General features: G+C 35.6%; 1 protein-coding gene and 1 long non-coding RNA gene across 29 annotated transcripts in view; one reads left to right on the plus strand and one right to left on the minus strand.

The window, feature by feature from the left end:
• The first annotated feature begins 3,132 nt into the window (after positions 1-3,132).
• Positions 3,133-17,781, plus strand: part of LOC147831065 (uncharacterized) — a 52,494-nt gene continuing 37,845 nt past the window's right edge. For 2 of the 5 annotated variants that reach the window (XR_015525067.1, XR_015525070.1), the window contains exons 1-3: positions 3,185-3,370; positions 4,728-4,877; positions 6,835-6,959. This is a non-coding gene — a long non-coding RNA (uncharacterized LOC147831065). Of the gene's footprint in view, positions 3,371-4,727; positions 4,878-6,834; positions 6,960-7,219; positions 8,986-17,781 lie in introns of those variants that run through there. The other 3 variants (XR_015525071.1, XR_015525069.1, XR_015525068.1) reach the window with 3 other exon arrangements.
• The window catches only part of phldb2b (pleckstrin homology-like domain, family B, member 2b), a 74,388-nt gene continuing 67,119 nt past the window's right edge, over positions 10,513-17,781 (minus strand). For all 24 annotated transcript variants that reach the window (XM_087309613.1, XM_087309612.1, XM_087309609.1 and 21 more), the window contains 5 exons: positions 17,362-17,452; positions 16,899-17,045; positions 13,138-13,357; positions 12,911-12,996; positions 10,513-12,067 (listed from right to left, as the gene is read on the minus strand). In XM_087309613.1, the coding sequence (XP_087165739.1) occupies positions 11,927-12,067; positions 12,911-12,996; positions 13,138-13,357; positions 16,899-17,045; positions 17,362-17,452 (685 nt within the window). In that variant the 3' untranslated portion in view covers positions 10,513-11,926. The remainder of the gene's footprint in view (positions 12,068-12,910; positions 12,997-13,137; positions 13,358-16,898; positions 17,046-17,361; positions 17,453-17,781) is intronic.

The following is a 17,781-nucleotide window of genomic DNA, read 5'->3' on the forward strand; positions in this document are numbered from 1 at the left end:
GCGAGTCAGCAAAAGTGGGACATCAGCTAAAATGACACAAATGTACTTTTTGGTGTACTGCTGTATTAAAGCAAATGATGATAAGCAATTGTGGGGTATCTTGAAATGTTGTAATAAACAAAATGTCGTTTAGGGACGGTATGCCGTTCCTTTTTGTGCTTAACCGGCTGACTGCCTTCCCGCTGTTACCAGTTTGTCCAGGTGTACTTCAGCAGACTTGAGACGCAGAAAGGAGTTAACCACAATGACAGTGTTCGGGTATGGTAAGGAACGGTTCTTAGAAAGCGGGTAAGACTAAAACCAAAAAATAAAATAAACCAGTAAATAAGGGTGAAAATGTGGTAAAATCTGAAACACATGGTAAAAATGAGGCGAGGGGTTTTCTTTTTCTTGATGGCTTTTTAAAACCAGTTGGGTTTATGGAAGGAGGTGAGTGGGTCAATTGGTGCTTATGAAAACACTAGTGGTTGGGTTAGGGAAGGAGGGTTGGTTGGTCAGTCATTCAGTCAACAGCGACCTCTGGTTGGTTTACTGAAGAACAGCATCTGCGAATGGCACTCACGAGAGAAATTTGAGATCTCAAAAAGAGTACACAGTGGTGTCTAGTGGATTTGCGAAAACAAAAACTGAAAAAAAGTAGCTCCTGGTACGTATATGTCGCTCTCCAGAAATGTATATGAAGGTATGATTTTCGAAATGAGCCTGGGTTTCAGTTAAAAGCAAATTTACTTTTAATGCACCAACTAGGCAAAATGTGTGTCATTACGTTACCGGTTTACCACCTTGCTTCAAAAGCAATAGCTGCAAGCTTGAAGTTGAGGAGAAAAGCCTCCTGAGGTGGGTAAATGCAAAAACAAATATCCATCTGATCAATATGCTATCAATTAGCCTCATCTGTTTTGTCAACTTAATGTTGTTACATCCCTCATTCTGGACAAAGAGAGTGAAAGGCCATGGAAATAATGAAAGGGCAAACGATTCATCTCTAACCTGATTGTGCTGAACCGTCACTTTACAGGCACCATCGCGGGCATTAATGTGATGGTCCTTTGACAAAAGAACCCTCGGTGGTGTCGCTGAAGGATCCCTGTCACGGTTCAATGAATATAAATGAACCGTGGCACAGTAATTCACTCACAATTGGTTAGCAATGTATTTCCTTTCACTGACACTGACGTGGAGTCTCAAGGTCACATGAGCTCGAGAAACAAAAGTTGTATGGCATACATAAATCTAATGTACTTACAGCTGTGGACAAAACATTACTTTTCCTGCATTTGTAACAATTGTTTTTCATTTTCTGCAGGCAGGAAAAAATCACTATGTGCCTGATGTTTTTAATTGTCATCAGGGACACTTTCATATGAGGAAATAAATCAGATTTGTTTTAACGCATCGTGAGTATAAACACATTACAATATTTGCATTTTCATGATACAAGTGTGGCGACACAGTGGCGTAGCCGCGCAGTATGTAGTGCTGTCGCCTCACAGCAAGAAGGTCGCTGGGTCACAGGTTCTGGGTCAGTTGGTGTTTCTTTGTTGAGTTTGCATGTTCTCCCTGCATTCGTGTGGATTTCCTATGGGTGCTTCGGTTTCCCCCACAGTCCAAAGACATTCGGATCAGGTGAATTGGGTAGGCTAAATTGTCTGTAGTGTATGCGTGTGTGTGTGTGTGAATGAGTGTGTGTGGATGTTTCCCACAGATGGGTTGCAGCTGGAAGGGCATCCGCTGCGTAAAAATGTGCTGGATAAGTAGCAACCTGGGATTTATAGATGGACTAAGCCGAAAAGAAAATGAATGAATGAATGATACAAATGTGTTTGTATGTTGAATACCAAGTTTGCCTAGTTACCTGCATATAACGAACCCTTTGAGACACAGAGACATAATTTTAGTTATTTCAAACCCAGAGAAAATAGCGTATGCAATATCTACATGAGGCTTGGTGGTACAATTTATCAGCCATTCAAGTTCTGTATGCAGTCTCCAATATAGAATAATTATTACCTGCTATGAGTATTCACTTATTCTCTCTGGTCACTGGTCAGATACAGGCATTAATACCTTAAAGAATATTTATAATGAGAAAGTACTAAGAATATTCCATGACTTACAGTTTTGTTTTAATATACCTATTTTACAGACATTGTTTAACTACAGCAATCCACTGTCTTGACAGAATTTCAATCATTTTTATTGGAAAAATATACATGATCACTTGATCTATATTATTAAAACCTAAGTTTTTTAATATAATGATGTAGAAGAAACAATTAAGATTTCTTTTGTTACAGGTAACAACAAACCTTTTTTGTTTTGTATTTAATCTGTTCTACAATAATTTTTATTAGAATAGATTTTTATTAGATTTTTCAGTACTTCTCTGACATTATGTAAATAGTTTTTCTCTTTTATACTTATACTTACAGGTTTCAGTATACATATATAATCATATATTTATATGCTTGTATGTTTTCCCCACTTTCTGTGTAACGAAGAGAATATTTTTTCAACACATAATAGTTTTAATAATTCATTTCTAATAACTTATTTATTTTATCTTTGCCATAGTGACAGTAAATAATATTTGACTAGATATTTTTCAAGACACTTCTATACAGCTTAAAGTGACATTTAAAGGCTTAACCAGGTTAATTAACCAGGCAGGATAGTGTATAGGCAAGTTATTGTATAAAATGGTTTGTTCTGTAGACTGTTGAAAAGAAAGCTTATAGGGGCTCATAATTTTGACCTTAAAATGGTGTTTAAAAGATTAATAACTGCTTTTATTCTAGCCGAAATAAAACAAATAAGACTTTCTCCAGAAGAAAAAATATTATCAGACATACAGTGAAAATTCCCTTGCTCTGTTAAACATCATTTGAGAAATATATAAGGGGGGGCTAATAATTCTGACTTCACCTATATAATTTGTGCTTTTTTGTTTTGTTTTATATTGTTCTTAACCATGCTATATAAATTGAACCAAGTTGAGGAATTCTGTTATTATCATTGTTATTAACCCTGTTTGCTAAAAACAAAATAAAGTTTAGTTAAAAAAAATCCCCAGAGAAAACAAAAAGAAAAAAAAATAGTGTTAGGAAAATGCTAACTTATGCTAATTACAGCGTTTTTGTGACTGGAGCAATATACCCAATCATAGTCTTTTTGTTGATTTCTTGAACGCAATAGCCAATCAGAGCTGTTCAGAAAAAGTCCAAATCCAATCTCCGCTCAAAACGTGCTGAGTAAATGGTTCATATATGAAAAGTTTACTTAAGGTATGTGAAATTTGGAAAGCTTTAACAAAACTTGTGTAACTTAAAAACGTTATGCCGCGGAACAGAGTCGAACACAGCAAAGCCAGGTAATTCACGCACGTTATTTATCTCAATGTATTAACTTTGTTGATAAAGGCCTAGACGTTTTAGATGTAGAAACGACGGTTTAGGATGTAATGCTAGACGTTTAGACACATGAGCGTTTGATGACAAACAAACCAAATGTATTATGAAATGAAAGGACAACAGTATAAATGCCTGTTTAGTTTAGCAGCAGTGTGTAATGGATATTTAAAAATCATGTGAACAGTCGCCAAATAAAAATCATATCATAAAAACAAAATCTAAATTTTATACCTTTTTTATACTAAATTTTATACTTAGATGTTGTAGCAATGCCTGTGCAACCTTGCATTTTTTAAAGGCAACATCGCCGCTATTGTTACAACGTAGAAATGAAAGATGTGAGAAGGCTGTAGCAACGTTGTCGTAACAATCAGCAACTGTGAGACGACGTTCTTACTACATGTATTAATGTTTGTTTCCTGGCAGTTTAACAATACTGCCTGAATACAGGATAAGCAGTAATACCTTTCCAGTACTGCTTAATATTAAATTCATTCATTTTTTCTTTTAATACAACAACTTCATGTGCAAACTTTGAAGTGTAAAAATGCCCCACAAATGTATATAATCAATCTTTTTTATTATATATTTCACAACATTAAATACATGCAGTACACATCTAATTATAAGCAAACAGTATAAAATAATGTTTAGATTATATTAATAATTAAATAATTAAACTTAAAGCGTAGGTTAAATTAAAAAGTCAGTTAAGAATGTAAAGTAAACTAACAAGAAAAGTAAACAAGAAAGCAAATTAAAACGCAGACACTTGGCATCAAAGCTCTGAAGAATAACAAATCGGGTAGCGCAGCCGAAGACCAGGTGTAGTTGTTGGTATGGAGAATGCAGTCAAAGAAAGAAAGAAATCCAACAGAGAATCCAATTCAGATATGGATCCACAGCAGCCACACGTCAAAAAAGATCAGAGCTTAACACAACAGGACCACACAAATGACCACTGATATCTCATTTAGCAAAAAGAAATAAAGCAATACTTGCGTCTCCTATCGTTGAATGAGATGCCAAAATGTGAAATTTAAACTGATTTACTGACGAGTAAATGTTGTACAGTGCTCGTCCATGCAGCCTAAGCACAACCTAAAGCAATGCCCATTTAAATGGCAACATTATGACATTATTGTGACAACCTTCAGCAACAAAGTAGATCCTTAATCTTTTTACAAGGTTGGTACAGCGTTGTAGGAAGGTCGCTACGTTGAGACAACGTTGTGTGTTTGTTGGAAAGTAATTTATGCATGCATATGTCTAAACAGACATACTGTTGTCATTTGTGCTTAATCACTATCTCTACAGAAAAAAGCCACTCAGCAGACAGCAATCAAACACAATCATGGTCCCGGACAGGACAGGACAGGGAAGCGCTTATCTGACACTGCAGCTGGATACCAGCTGGGCCCCCCGCAATGTATGTGGACCACCATGAATACACAAAAAAAAATGAAGGTGGGGCTAAATTGCACTCTTTCTACACACTAATTGTAGACCCTCCCCCCAAAAACGTCTGCCTCGCGCACAAAAGCTTGAGGTCAAGTTCACTTACAGATAAACTCCCTGAAGTTAGTCTACATGATTTGTTTGGAGCAAAGAGCACAAAAGAGCAGCTGTGAAGCCTCTGACATTAAGTGATTACCAAGCGCAAGTCTCTAACCTGTACTTTCACCAGCTAAAGCGTAATTTGCCTTCTGTCATTACCATGGACTGTAAAAGGTTCATTACCTAAAAAAAGCCAGATTAAATATTTATGATCTACGTGAAAGTCAGAAGCTCAGCACTGATGTTACTCAGAGCTCATGATCTTGTCTGTATACATCCTAAGGCTAAAACATATTCAAATAAGCATGCAAATGAGTATTCTTTGCTCACTTAGAGTATATCCACATGACACAGATATACTAAAAACAGAAACCTGCACCCTGAAACAGGTTTTAAAATGGATTTTATAGCACTAAAATGCCATTTTCTTGTATATTTATGACCAAAATGTATTTAAAAAGTATTTAAAAAAATTTATTTAAAAAATGTATTTAAAAACTGCACTGCAGTTTTACAAACAACGTCATGTAAATGCCCCTTAGTGTATGTTCCTAGCTGTGTCTGAAATCCCGCTCAGACCATAAAAGATGCTGTTGATTTTTTTCTTTCTGCTTCCATACAATATTAGAGCAGATTTTAGCTGAAACTGGGGCTCTTGGTGAATCATGTAATACAAGTCAGTGGCTACTAGTATTTAAAAAAAAACACATATACAGGTGAAACAAAAGTAATACCAGTAGCTCCTAATGATATATTGGGATCGTTCGGCTAAGAAAGTGATCATTATTTAAAACATTATTAGTACCTGTAATCTACAGCTTCTTATTCTTAGTGGTGATTTAAGAACCTTTTATTGTGTGCTATTCACCTTTTATGATTCAGCTAACTAGCTGCTAACTTAAACTTAAAATGGTTTGAAGAGCAGTCCTATTTTAACATTTAATTACATCATTTTTATGTCTATGGAGAGCTTTACTTTGGGCCTAATGCTATGCAGATTGGGGTCTAAATTCATGTGGAAAGCGAACTCCCTCTGGATCAAGCCCTAAAGAAAATGACTTGTTATTATGTGTATTCCCTAAGGACGAGTGTCACTGCATAAGTGCTTTTGAGTCAGAATCTCTCCAGCATCAATTATCCTTTTAATAGATGGGACAGTACTTGACAAGATGAGGTCCAGTTCCTCCTTCTCCCAACTAATATGAGGATACATTCAATATATCAAATTAATCATTCACCCAAATTGAAAATTTCCTGGTAATTTAAATTCCAAGATAGTTCTTCAGTGGAACATTTTAAAAAGATTTTAGTTAAAGTCCCTGCAAAGTTTTTTAGATCAGTATGTTAGACTTCCAATTCCAATAACTTTATTATCCATATTATCATATATAAACAATACAAGAAATGCACAAAACACCAGGACCACAATATACAACCCAGGGTCATTCTGAAAATGTACCTCTATATACATTTCTAGAGACTGAAAATACGTTCCAGGAGCTACCTTTTTTTGCAGTTTTTGTTTTTACGAATCGACTAGAGGCCGCTGTGATCTTAAATTTTTCTTGTGAGTGCCATTCGCGCCTGTGAATATCCACTATAGGCCGCTGTCGACTGACTGATTGATTGAATGACTGACTGACCAATCGACTGACTTACCCTCCTCCTTCCTTAAACCCAACCAATTGTATTGATTGACCCACCCACTGAATTCCCTAAACCCAACCAATAATTTTCTAAAGCAGTCCAGAAAAAGAAAAGCCTGATTTTTACCACATTTTCATATTTTCCCACATTCTCACTGTTATTTACTTGTTTATTTTATTTTTTGGCTTCTTCCCTGATTTCTGGTACCATTCTTCACCAGACTCAAACCTCGTTGTCCTGGTCAACTGCTCTCTGCATCTCAAGTCCATCGATGTACATGCCGAGATAACTGGACAAACTGGTAACAGTGGGAAAGCCATCCATACGGAAGTAGACGATCAGCTGGTAAGTGCGAAAGGGAACAGCATCATACCACCCCGTAGCATTCATTTTAAAAATGAAATGCAGACATACATAGTTCTGGCTACATAATTCGGCATCTCCAAAAACGTATATAGAGCACTGTTTTCAGAATGAGCCTATGTTGACACTATAGCACTTAATAATAAATATCAGACTTAAAACACAAATTCCTGTTTGTCCTTGTTTAAAATATTAATCGCAGTAGGAGCGAAAAAGTTACTATATGTTATTTTTCTTGCCAGTGCTGTTCTAAAACGACAGTCTGATGGAAGAACCCAGAAAAAACAACTTAATGGATGAGAAGGATCAGAAACAATAGAAACTACTTTGCTCTTTACAGTAGAATTGTATAAATCTACAAGTTGAGTCTGTGGGTATCCAGTAATGTTAGATGCCTGCTTGATTACTCTTGAAAGTTTTTTTTTTGTTTCCAGCTGAAAGAAGTTTAAACCATGAAAACTATTTTAAAGGTGATTCCACACATGACCGATACACTGTTGTTCAAATGTTTTAACAATATATCTATAAACTAGTGTGCTCCAAAATTCACGTTTAGAAGATATAAACATCCAAACTTTGCAGTTTGGCACTTCCACCTAAATCAGGGGTATCACAGTCAGTTCCATGAGGGCTGCATCCCTGCACAGTTTGATTTCAACCCTGCTCCAACACACTTGGCTGATTTAAAACAAAGTCTTTTAAGGCAAGTCATTACACTCTGCGGCCATATTTGAAACACCTCTCTGGCAGTATGTTGGGCATTCTGTTGGTAAAGTCTAGATTGGATACGCGACCGGCTTTAAGTGCGATATGCACATTAATATAGCAGCATTTTTTTAATGACACTGTATAACAATATTTTTACAATACTGTGACGGTTGGGTTTAGGGTTGCGGTGAGGGTAGGCTGTAAAAAAATAAAATTTATTTCGTAATTTAATAGATAGCATAAAAAATACTCGGTACAACCACTGTTTTTACATAACTGGTGATGTTTGGGGTGGGGGTAGACGTTAATAAAATACAATAAATGGGAAATTTAATAAATACTATAAATAATTCTCGTTAACTTCCAGCCACAACCATATCCGATCTAACAACAACCCATTCTGTTTGAATGGGGAAACATCAAAATCTCCAAAATTGCTTGCCAAGCTTAAATTTCATATTAGGAATCATCTGCGAAATCGTTCTACAAAATCTGCAGAAACAAACATCTGGTCCTCCCCCCTTCCCCCCCGCCGTATCGTCAGTCTACATCGATCGATGATTGACTTCTGTACTAGAAGGCGGGCTTTATTCACCATATATCGATGGATGATTGGCTCCTGTACTATTAGGCAGAATCTTATTCCCCATTGGGTCGTTACATTTTTTCCTATTTAAAAAGATACAAGACAAGTGACATGTCTTGTGTTTTCTGTAGTCTTTGTTTATATTCTTCTGGTCCGGCGCAGCCTTCGGATGACGCCGATGCTGACAGGCATGTTTCACAAAATGTAACTACTCAATTCTTCTGACCAATCAAATGCTCTAGTATCTGTGCTTTTTTTTAAAAGGGGAGGAGCTACTCTACCCCCCCCCCCCCCCCACCCCTTCGTCCACATCTTTTAGTCGAAATTACATCACACGTAGACTTAGTCATGATATGGAATTTTTGTTGTGCGATATATTGAAAATGGTCGTGATATAATAAAATGCTCGTGCCCAACTGAGTCTGGTTCCCTCAAGGTTTTTTTTCTTCACTCCCATCAGGTGAAGTTTTTTTTCCCTCTCCGCTGTCGCCACTGCCTCGCATGGTTCAGGATTGGTAGAGCTACGCATCGATGAATTGGCTCTTCAGTGTTTGAACTCTCAGTAATGATTAAATCACACTGAACTGAGCTAAACTGAACTGAACTGAACTTAAACACTAAAACCTGAACCACACTGTTCCAGTTACTATGATCATTTATGTGAAGTTGCTTTGACACAATCTACATTGCAAAAGCGCTATACAAATAAAGCTGAATTGAATTGAATTGAAACGAAAATTGTTGCAATAAGCAACATATTGACATTTTGAGATCATTTTAAGCCACGGATTATTTAATGCTTATGTGTATAACAGCATGAAATCAATTAATCTTTATTTCATTATAATATAATAATGCAAATAGCCATGAATACTTTAAAATACTTAACATTCTTAAGGTTTTTTATATTCTATAATTTGACGTTAATAAGGTAAATGTCCTATTATGTATATTACTAAATGCCCTATTAGGCAAATATCCAATTTGAAACTTTTGACACCGGTGAGGTAGATTGTAAAAGTCACAGTAAAATGGCAATTCACAGAGTTACTGGTGAATTTGTAAATATATAGTGCAACCTGAAAAAATATTGAGGTCATCTCCAAGTATTGCACGTTAAGTTGATATATTGATTATTGTGACAAGCCTAGTTATACGTCAAATAAAAATACACATTTCTAAGCACATCATGCTGAAATTGTGGTTTTGGTGATTCAGAATATGCAAGTAAACGGATACCAGAACTTTGAGTCAAAATATTGTTACAATTTTTATGTATTAGGAAACTCGAAGTTCATACTGTGATGTCTCTGCACTGTTCGAGGTCAAATGTTGTACATATTCCTAATTTCGTGAAACGGGGGACTGATTGTTTGGTTTTTGTTTTACCTGTACATGTTACTTTCACTCTCGAAGTGCCAGCAGCCACTGACTTTTACCACAGTTTCAGCAACAACAAATGTTCTAATGTTCTGTAATGTTCTACAGAAGTTTAAAGTTTCACTCACATTTCTGCTGCCCTGAGGGCGAGTAAATTAATGGTAAATTGTCTTTTTGTAGATGAACTATATCCCTTTAATGTTATCATGCCATGAGGTGCATATGCATCTCAATGCAGGAAGCACTATAAAGAAACTGACAAAACTGCAGGAGGGAGAAATCAGGGGGAAATGAAAGAGCGAGATGATGGTTACACAAAGGACTTGGATGGAAACAGGATGTTTTATAGGGAACGCTGTGGCCCAAACACCTTTATAGAAAAGCACTTAGAGGAAACTGACAAATGATTGCTTGGCTCGAGATTGCAACTCCTCGTGGGAGAATCCAGCACACACAGTATTCTCTGAAAAAGAAGGACAAGTGAAGGACGGTATTCCCACAAAAGAAAACCAAATATAGGGCATTAATCACGGCACGGATGATGTCAGACATCCTCACAAGGCAAAACATGAAAAAATTAGAGCAGGCCTGCAGGGCTCAACACTCACGCACAAGCCTGCTTGGAGGATGTTTAAATGATAATGCACATGTAAATATTCAAATTACAGAATGTCTGTTTATCTGTCGTCTTTCAGAGTGAGTAATCAGACCTCAAGACTAAGCTGTTATTGCTCAAATCCCTAATTTGATTTCTGTCCAGCAAGTCTTGTTTGCCTGCGGGAGCGAGGTTAGACATCTAGATAGATGACCACATATTTAGGACATAAAGGTTTAGCTGGGATGTCAAGTACAGAGACTAGAAACATTATACATCTGCTTTATTTTGCAGTATGCAAAAAAAGGTGCATGCACAGTAAACAAAAGTATAAATATGAATCTCAAAGGAATATTAACAATATTCAAAACACAACTGGCTAATTCACAGACGCGAGCTTTAATGGCTAACATGTTGAGCACGTGTGAATGTGTTGGATGGCTGTCGCCCCCTGCTGTTGGCAGTGAAATCTTTTCAATACTGCCTGATTGAAATCTTACTAATAAAACAACTCCGACTTTACTGAATTAATGTGATGTAAGCACCGGCTTAACTTTATGCTTAATTCTAGAGATCAGAAAAAAAAACACTTTTTTTTGGTTTTCCGGTGACGTCTTGTTTGTGGATTATTATAGAAAATCCATAAAAATGTAAATGTTACATAAGCACTGATTAAATGATCAGAGGTGTTATAAAACACACTAAAAACCTAGTTTCTACATTTGTGGCACTGCTGTCTCTCCAAACCAACTGAAGATGGGTTGAAAGCATTAAATACTGTCCATAAAAATACAGTTAGTGTTATAAATCTAGTTTCTATGTATAATAATTTCTGATATCTTGCGTGTGGCATTGCTGTTTCTTTAAAAAAAATACATCAATACCCTAAAAATTGCCCAGAAGCAACGAATAAAGTCTATAAAAATGCAAATGTTACATATGCATTATGATAAAATAATAAAATACCATGAAACATACTTAAAAACCTAGTTTCTATGTGTGCATTATTCGAAAACAAGACATTTTATCCTTAAAAATCTGCATAATACCTGAATGCCAAGCAGCATTAAGTGTTTTGGAAAGTTTGAGAGTTTCATATCGAATAACTGTAGTGCTGTAATAGCTTTAAACTGGTAATCTGGGTCTGTTAGCACCTTTGATTAATATGAATGTCGGGTATACAGGCATATCAACATAATACAAAACCAAAGGCAATGTTACAAACACAAAACATGTATCTATACATCAACTCTACAGCGTGTAGTCGTCAGTGTGTGTCTGAGTGTTTCGTCTTTGGCTGAACAGCTGACAGCTGTTTATATCATAATGTGTGTGTGTCCCTGAGGCCCTGTACACAAGGTAACAAACAGACCACACACAACGTGGCACATTGGCACTAAAAATCATTTAACACCTCTTCACACAAACACAGACAAAATACCAAGACATACACACAAATATTATAGTTCAGTCATGTGGGCCGCTAAAAAGTTGCATAAAAATAATTAAAAAATACGAAGGCAGCGAAGAGAAAAGCTTCAATACTGTGAATCTAGATACTCAGGGGGGAAAATGAACACAATCAGTTCAGCGTTCAGGGAAATCAATAATGAAAAGTGCAGATCAAGTCCGGTGTTTAAACTCACACACCACACTTATTATTCCTCCATTAGATAATGTCTAAATCATGAACTGAGTGTATCCCTCGGCTCCTGTTACGATAACGTCCATCCATATTCTCATAGCTTCTGGAGAAGGAGCCACCATGTAGTAAACACGATCGTGAGTCTTCACACTGAATGTCAGAGAAGGGTTTGGACTCTGAAAGAGGGATGGAAGATTATGAAGAATATTTATATAACTTTTTTTATTATATGCAAAATTCTTTATTCACAAACAAAAATTTCATAAATTCTCTCCCTCGTTTGCCCATTTTTTTTTTATTGAAATTGATTCTTTGCTTAAAGCTATATGTCTATCTAACAACAAAAAAGTCTGCAAGTTAATAGAAACTTAAGAAAATATCATGCTTCCATTATGTTAGTAATAAATGCTTTCTATATTATTAATTTAATTTAATTTTGTACTTCCCCTTTCTTTATTTTGTTTTCTTTTTTTCTTTCTATTAATTTTTATTTTTACTTATTGTTCTTATCACTTTGTAATAGTATATTCTTGTATTCCAGTCTACTACAGATTACTTCCTGATTTATATTGTACATTTCTTCTTTTTTGAATAAAAGAAAAAAGAAAAAAGAAAAAAAAAAGAGGGATGGAAGATTAGGTTTTGGCCTCAAGATGGCAGTACATGAACATAGAAAATGGATCATTAATAAATAAAAATTGCTACGTTTTATTTTAAAAGCCAGAAAGCATGACTGCATATTCACCTTATTATAGATTAAAATAAAATAACAGACTGTGTTCATGGTTATTAATCATTTTAAATGCTTAATTTGGTAAATCTTAATAATTATATGTATAAAAGTGTAAATAAATATCAAAAATCTAAAGCTTTGTTTAATTAAAATGATTAGGATTACATATTAAAATAAAGAATAATAAAGATTTAATATATTAAATAAATCTACAATCAAATCTAAATAGTTGCATAAATATAAAGCTTATTACATTAATAATTAATAGCTGCAGATGAAAAATTACCTTGTGTGCGCTCTTTAAGTGATCATAATACACTTCCTCTATGGCCTGAAAATAAATCACTCCTTTCAGTTTGGCTTCATGTTTATCTGAAACCACACAAACACATTTACACACACACGCACGCACGCACGCACGCACGCACGCACATACAAAACAAAAGTACAAAAGTCAATACTGACAGGATGTAACCAATTTCAACCGACTTCATATATGAATAATCTTCTGACCTGCATAGTAGCTCAGGGTCCTGCGGTTCCGATCGAAGACAAACCAGCGCTTCTTCCAGGTTTTGATTTTGCCGCCCATCTTAATGAGGAAGCCCCTGCAGGTTTTCTCTGTGATGGAGATATGGTAACAGGTCTCTGTGTTGTGGCCGGCAGAGTCGATGTGGGCACGAAGGTCAAAGTCGTCCTTTCTTACGGGCAGGTAGCGTGTCAGGGGACGAGACTGTAAGCGACAGTGAATAAAACATTTTACCATTTGTAATTTTGTAGTTTGTATAACTATTTACAGTGCTTAACATGTATGAGCGCACCCAAGTCTCGCACTTAAATTAGTATTTTCTAAAGGAAGCTTTACAATATTATATTCGTGCATACTGTAGTGTATATATTAGATTAGTCAGATCTAAAGCCAAAGTAGGAGCTTATCTAACAAAATAACTCATGATAACGGTCCAAAATGAGTACTTACAAATTTATATGTTGGAGAAAAATATTAAATAAAAAATTTTAAAAAGAGCAAAATCCAAAAGAAACAAAAATGTGTACACTTTTGTCAAAGGTTGTAGTTTGTTATATTTTTTCCCAATAATTCACAATAAATTAAATGTATTTTCTTCTATTTCTAAACATGTTCGGTGACTAAAATATTATTTTAATAAATATACCTGTTTAATAAATCAGTTTTGCTTAAATGTACCAAAATATATTACATATATTCACTGAGAAATGGATACAAATATTCATTTTCAAAATGGGATGTACATTTCTAGGGTGTTCTGAGTGGTTCCTGAAGTTTCTGAATAGACGATATGATATTCAGCAGTACAATATATCGTGACAATGAACATGCGTGATATAGACCATTTCAATGTGGTGATGTCACTGGCCCTTGAACATTTCCTACTTGTTATCATAATATTTCATAAATGTAACAAGAGGTAATTTAACCATGTCTTCACGTTAAAACAGCTGTCATAACATTATTTATCAATATCTGGACCTTTTTGGATTCTTGAAAGCTACGGGAATTAAAAAAGTTAAACAGGAAATACATTAGGACCATTGTTTTTGTTTACATCTCTCAAAATTATCAATTGTTATGATGGGTGCTTAAAAATACAGTGAATAATTCTTCATTATTTATTCTTTTAAAATGTCTTTTAAGAATATTCAGATATTTATCACAGCACCAAGTGCTTGAAGACATAATAGGCTATAAAACAAACATTTTCTCATTAATCTGAATTAAAAATTGATTTGGGTTTGTTGCTTTGACACGTCAACACGGCTGCCATCTATTATAATGTCTGATACGGCCAGTCTCTGTTCAGGATTTGTTTACGTACATGAAAGTGTGAAGTATCACGAGCAATGTATCAAAATTCCACTGATTTACTAAAAGAAACTTTGCATTTGGGGATAATCCAGCGAAGTTCTTTGATAATAAGCTGAACTCGCCTTTCTCTCTATGTAATGAACACAATATGCAGCCTATTCTTTCTTTTTCTACTTTGTAGAAAAGAAAAGAACAAAGCATCTTGAACTGATTCCGAAATATTTCGTGTTTTTTAGCAATGGATAATTAACACGCATCGGCTCAGTGTGCAAGGTTTGTTTACATGATGAATTTTTCACATATAAACACTTAAAGCGCATACGATAATTTCGCATTTCATTGTGCAAAGGCCACAATTGAACTGTTATTCTTTATAGGCCTATTGTTGGTTAACACTTTTTGATAAGGCTCCATTTGATAGCATAAGTTAAACTAAATGAACAATGAAAACTACTTGCAAAGCATTTATCAATCTTTGGTGTCATTACTTTCTTAGTTAATGTTTAACAACTCGATAAAATCAAAAGACGAACTGTTATATTCAATGGAGCTAATACCTAGGGCCAGACAGAATCTGCTGACATTTTTTCTATTTCTGCTGAGAATTTGGTAAAATTGGGGAATTATGTGGAATTATTTTGGAAGTATCATATCTAAAAACTTATTATATGAAATAAAACATAATAGCTTTTTAACTTTTATTTAATGTTTACAATGCAAATCCATCTAGATCCACTTATTTGGTAAACAAAGCAAGTCTCTCCTATAAAATATGAACTAAAAGAAAGAAAATACTACTTTACAAACTATTGTAAATAAATCAAATAAACACTTTCATAATAATAAAATTTTAATTAATTTAAAAACTGAATAAAAATAAATGTACACATTTAAACAAGTAAGTAAATAGACTGAACGATGGGCTATAAATCTGCGTATTTCTGTGCGAGCAGATTCTTTGTGGGCCTACTAAGGACTAATAAAGTTCAGTTGTATGTTTTTTTGCTAGTTGCTTATTTAATCTGTTCAACATTTTTGTGTGAATGTGTCAATGAGTATGTTTACATGAACACAAATATTTCGATTTTAATGCGATTAGGACATTACTCGGATTAAGAGTCAACCATGTAAACAGCGATTTTTGATTAATCTGATTAAGGTCATAATCAAACTAAACAGAAATCAGATAAAGTCAAGAGTGTATGCCGATTTTAGTCGCATTATAACACTCAATTTATTAACACTTATTATTTATTAATTTATGAACACTTAAACTATTACCGTTGTGTAGGACTTTTCGCCATGTTTTGTTACACCTGGCTGTTTGACACTATTCTCTGCACCTATCGAGTCAGTTAAGGACCACAGACACCTGAAATGTTCCTGAATGAAAGTGAAGTCGACAAAAAAATGAAACACCCGAAATGACATGGGAGGAAATGTGGATAGGTGGTGACGCATTGACTTTAATCGAATTATGTGCTCTAACATGTAAAACAGCGTCATGAAAGGAACATTCAAAAAGCATCTCATGTCAACACCCTAATCATATTATTCCCATATTCAGATTAAGGGAAATAATTTTATTACTTATTTCCATGTAAACATTGTCAGTAGCTGCGTCTCTAATGCCACACTATACACTATGCACTCACGCACTATGTACTTATGCACTTACACACTCATCAGCATAGTATATGTATGTGGTGTTGTCACAAATGAAACACTAATGTTTTTTTACTTAGCGTAAATTCAAACTGTTTCCCAGATGATGTTTGACGGTTGCCAAATCAGTGAAATAAATGACCAAACAATCAAATAATACTTGCCATGAGTAGAACCCATAAATGGTAGAACCGCATTCACCATCGGGAGCTGCTATAATCACTCTCATAGGAGAATTTTGCTTTCACCATCCAAAATAAATAGTTATCCAACATGTGCGCCCGATAGCTCCGCCCTTTCAGCTACGTGAGCAAACGTGCAGTCGTTAAGTGTGTGAAGTGTCCATCATTCCACTCTTCATTTTACCGGCTGAATGAGTGCATCATCCGGGTAATTAAAGTGCACTTTATTATTTTTAGAGTTTTCAGTTTGAATACACTACTTACACTATTTATACTACAAAATGGCGTAGAATAGTGCATAAGTACGCGATTTGGGTCGCAGCTAGTGTTTTGTGCAGTTGATAGAGTGTACTAATGTGGTTGCTAATGTTTTTTGTTAATGCTTTTTATCATGCAGATGCTATAGTGATCTGTCGGGCTGTTATTGCATTCTTTGTATTTTAGTCCTTTGCTAGGAGTTGCAAGTATATTCATACGTGGTTGTGGTTTTTGGTAGCACTCATGTGTGCAATATAAAGATCAACTCAATGCTTGGAGTTAGGCTATGAGCACTAATAGCAATGACTTTGCACAGCACGGACCTGTGCTCGCTGTTTTTCACGCAGTTTCACTTCTCTCTCAATCAGCTTCTGCCTCCTGGTGGTTTCTTCCTGCAATCGTTTCTCCAGATCTTCTCTCCTCCTCCTTTCCTCTTCCAGGGCCCTGCTTTTACTCTCCATCTCTCTCTCCTGAAACACAAACAAAAGAGACTGTTTAGTACCGAAACAAGTTCCTTTCTAAAGCTGCACAGTACTGTCTGTTCCAGCACAAACTCCCATGAACAACATCAGATACAGGAAGAGCAGCTCATTTCCCACAGCGTTACTGCATTTCAAGCTGAATTTGTTGTTCATGGCTGACCGAGAAACTTCAAACAGGGCCAACAAGCTCACGGTTAAAGATCAATGCGGCCAAATGGAGCTCATTTGGCTTTATGGTGTGCTGAAAAACTGGACTGTAAAACTGTTAGCAGGAAGTGGCAGGTTTGTGTGGCCGTTTCATTACCCTGTACTCCAAGAGCCGATGCTTTTCAGCCTGAGCCTCCCGGAGGAGGCGCTCCATCTCCTCAATCTTCAAAACGTTGGAGGTGCTGGCACTGCCGAAAAATAAGAAATGAGGCATTACATTTTACTACTTACGGCAATGCTACAAAAAGTGGACACTAAGACATTATATATTTGACCTACGCCAAGAAGAATGCAAATACATGCAAATATAAGCATGTCGTATAAGCACAGGCTTCTATGTACTGTAAATATGCTCGAGAACACAGAAGGAACCAATAAAGCTGGTCAGCACTGGAACACATTAGCAATCCAGGGAGTGCGGGCCACAGTCTTGACGTCTGATGCTTTCCATACTTCAAAATAAACACGTGGAAAAGATCTGACCAGCCACTCCTCTCTGTAAAACTGCCCTCTAAAA

Source organism: Danio rerio, chromosome 24, assembly GCF_052040795.2.
Source record: "Danio rerio strain M-AB ecotype USA chromosome 24, GRCz13ab, whole genome shotgun sequence".
Lineage (NCBI taxonomy): Eukaryota > Metazoa > Chordata > Actinopteri > Cypriniformes > Danionidae > Danio > Danio rerio.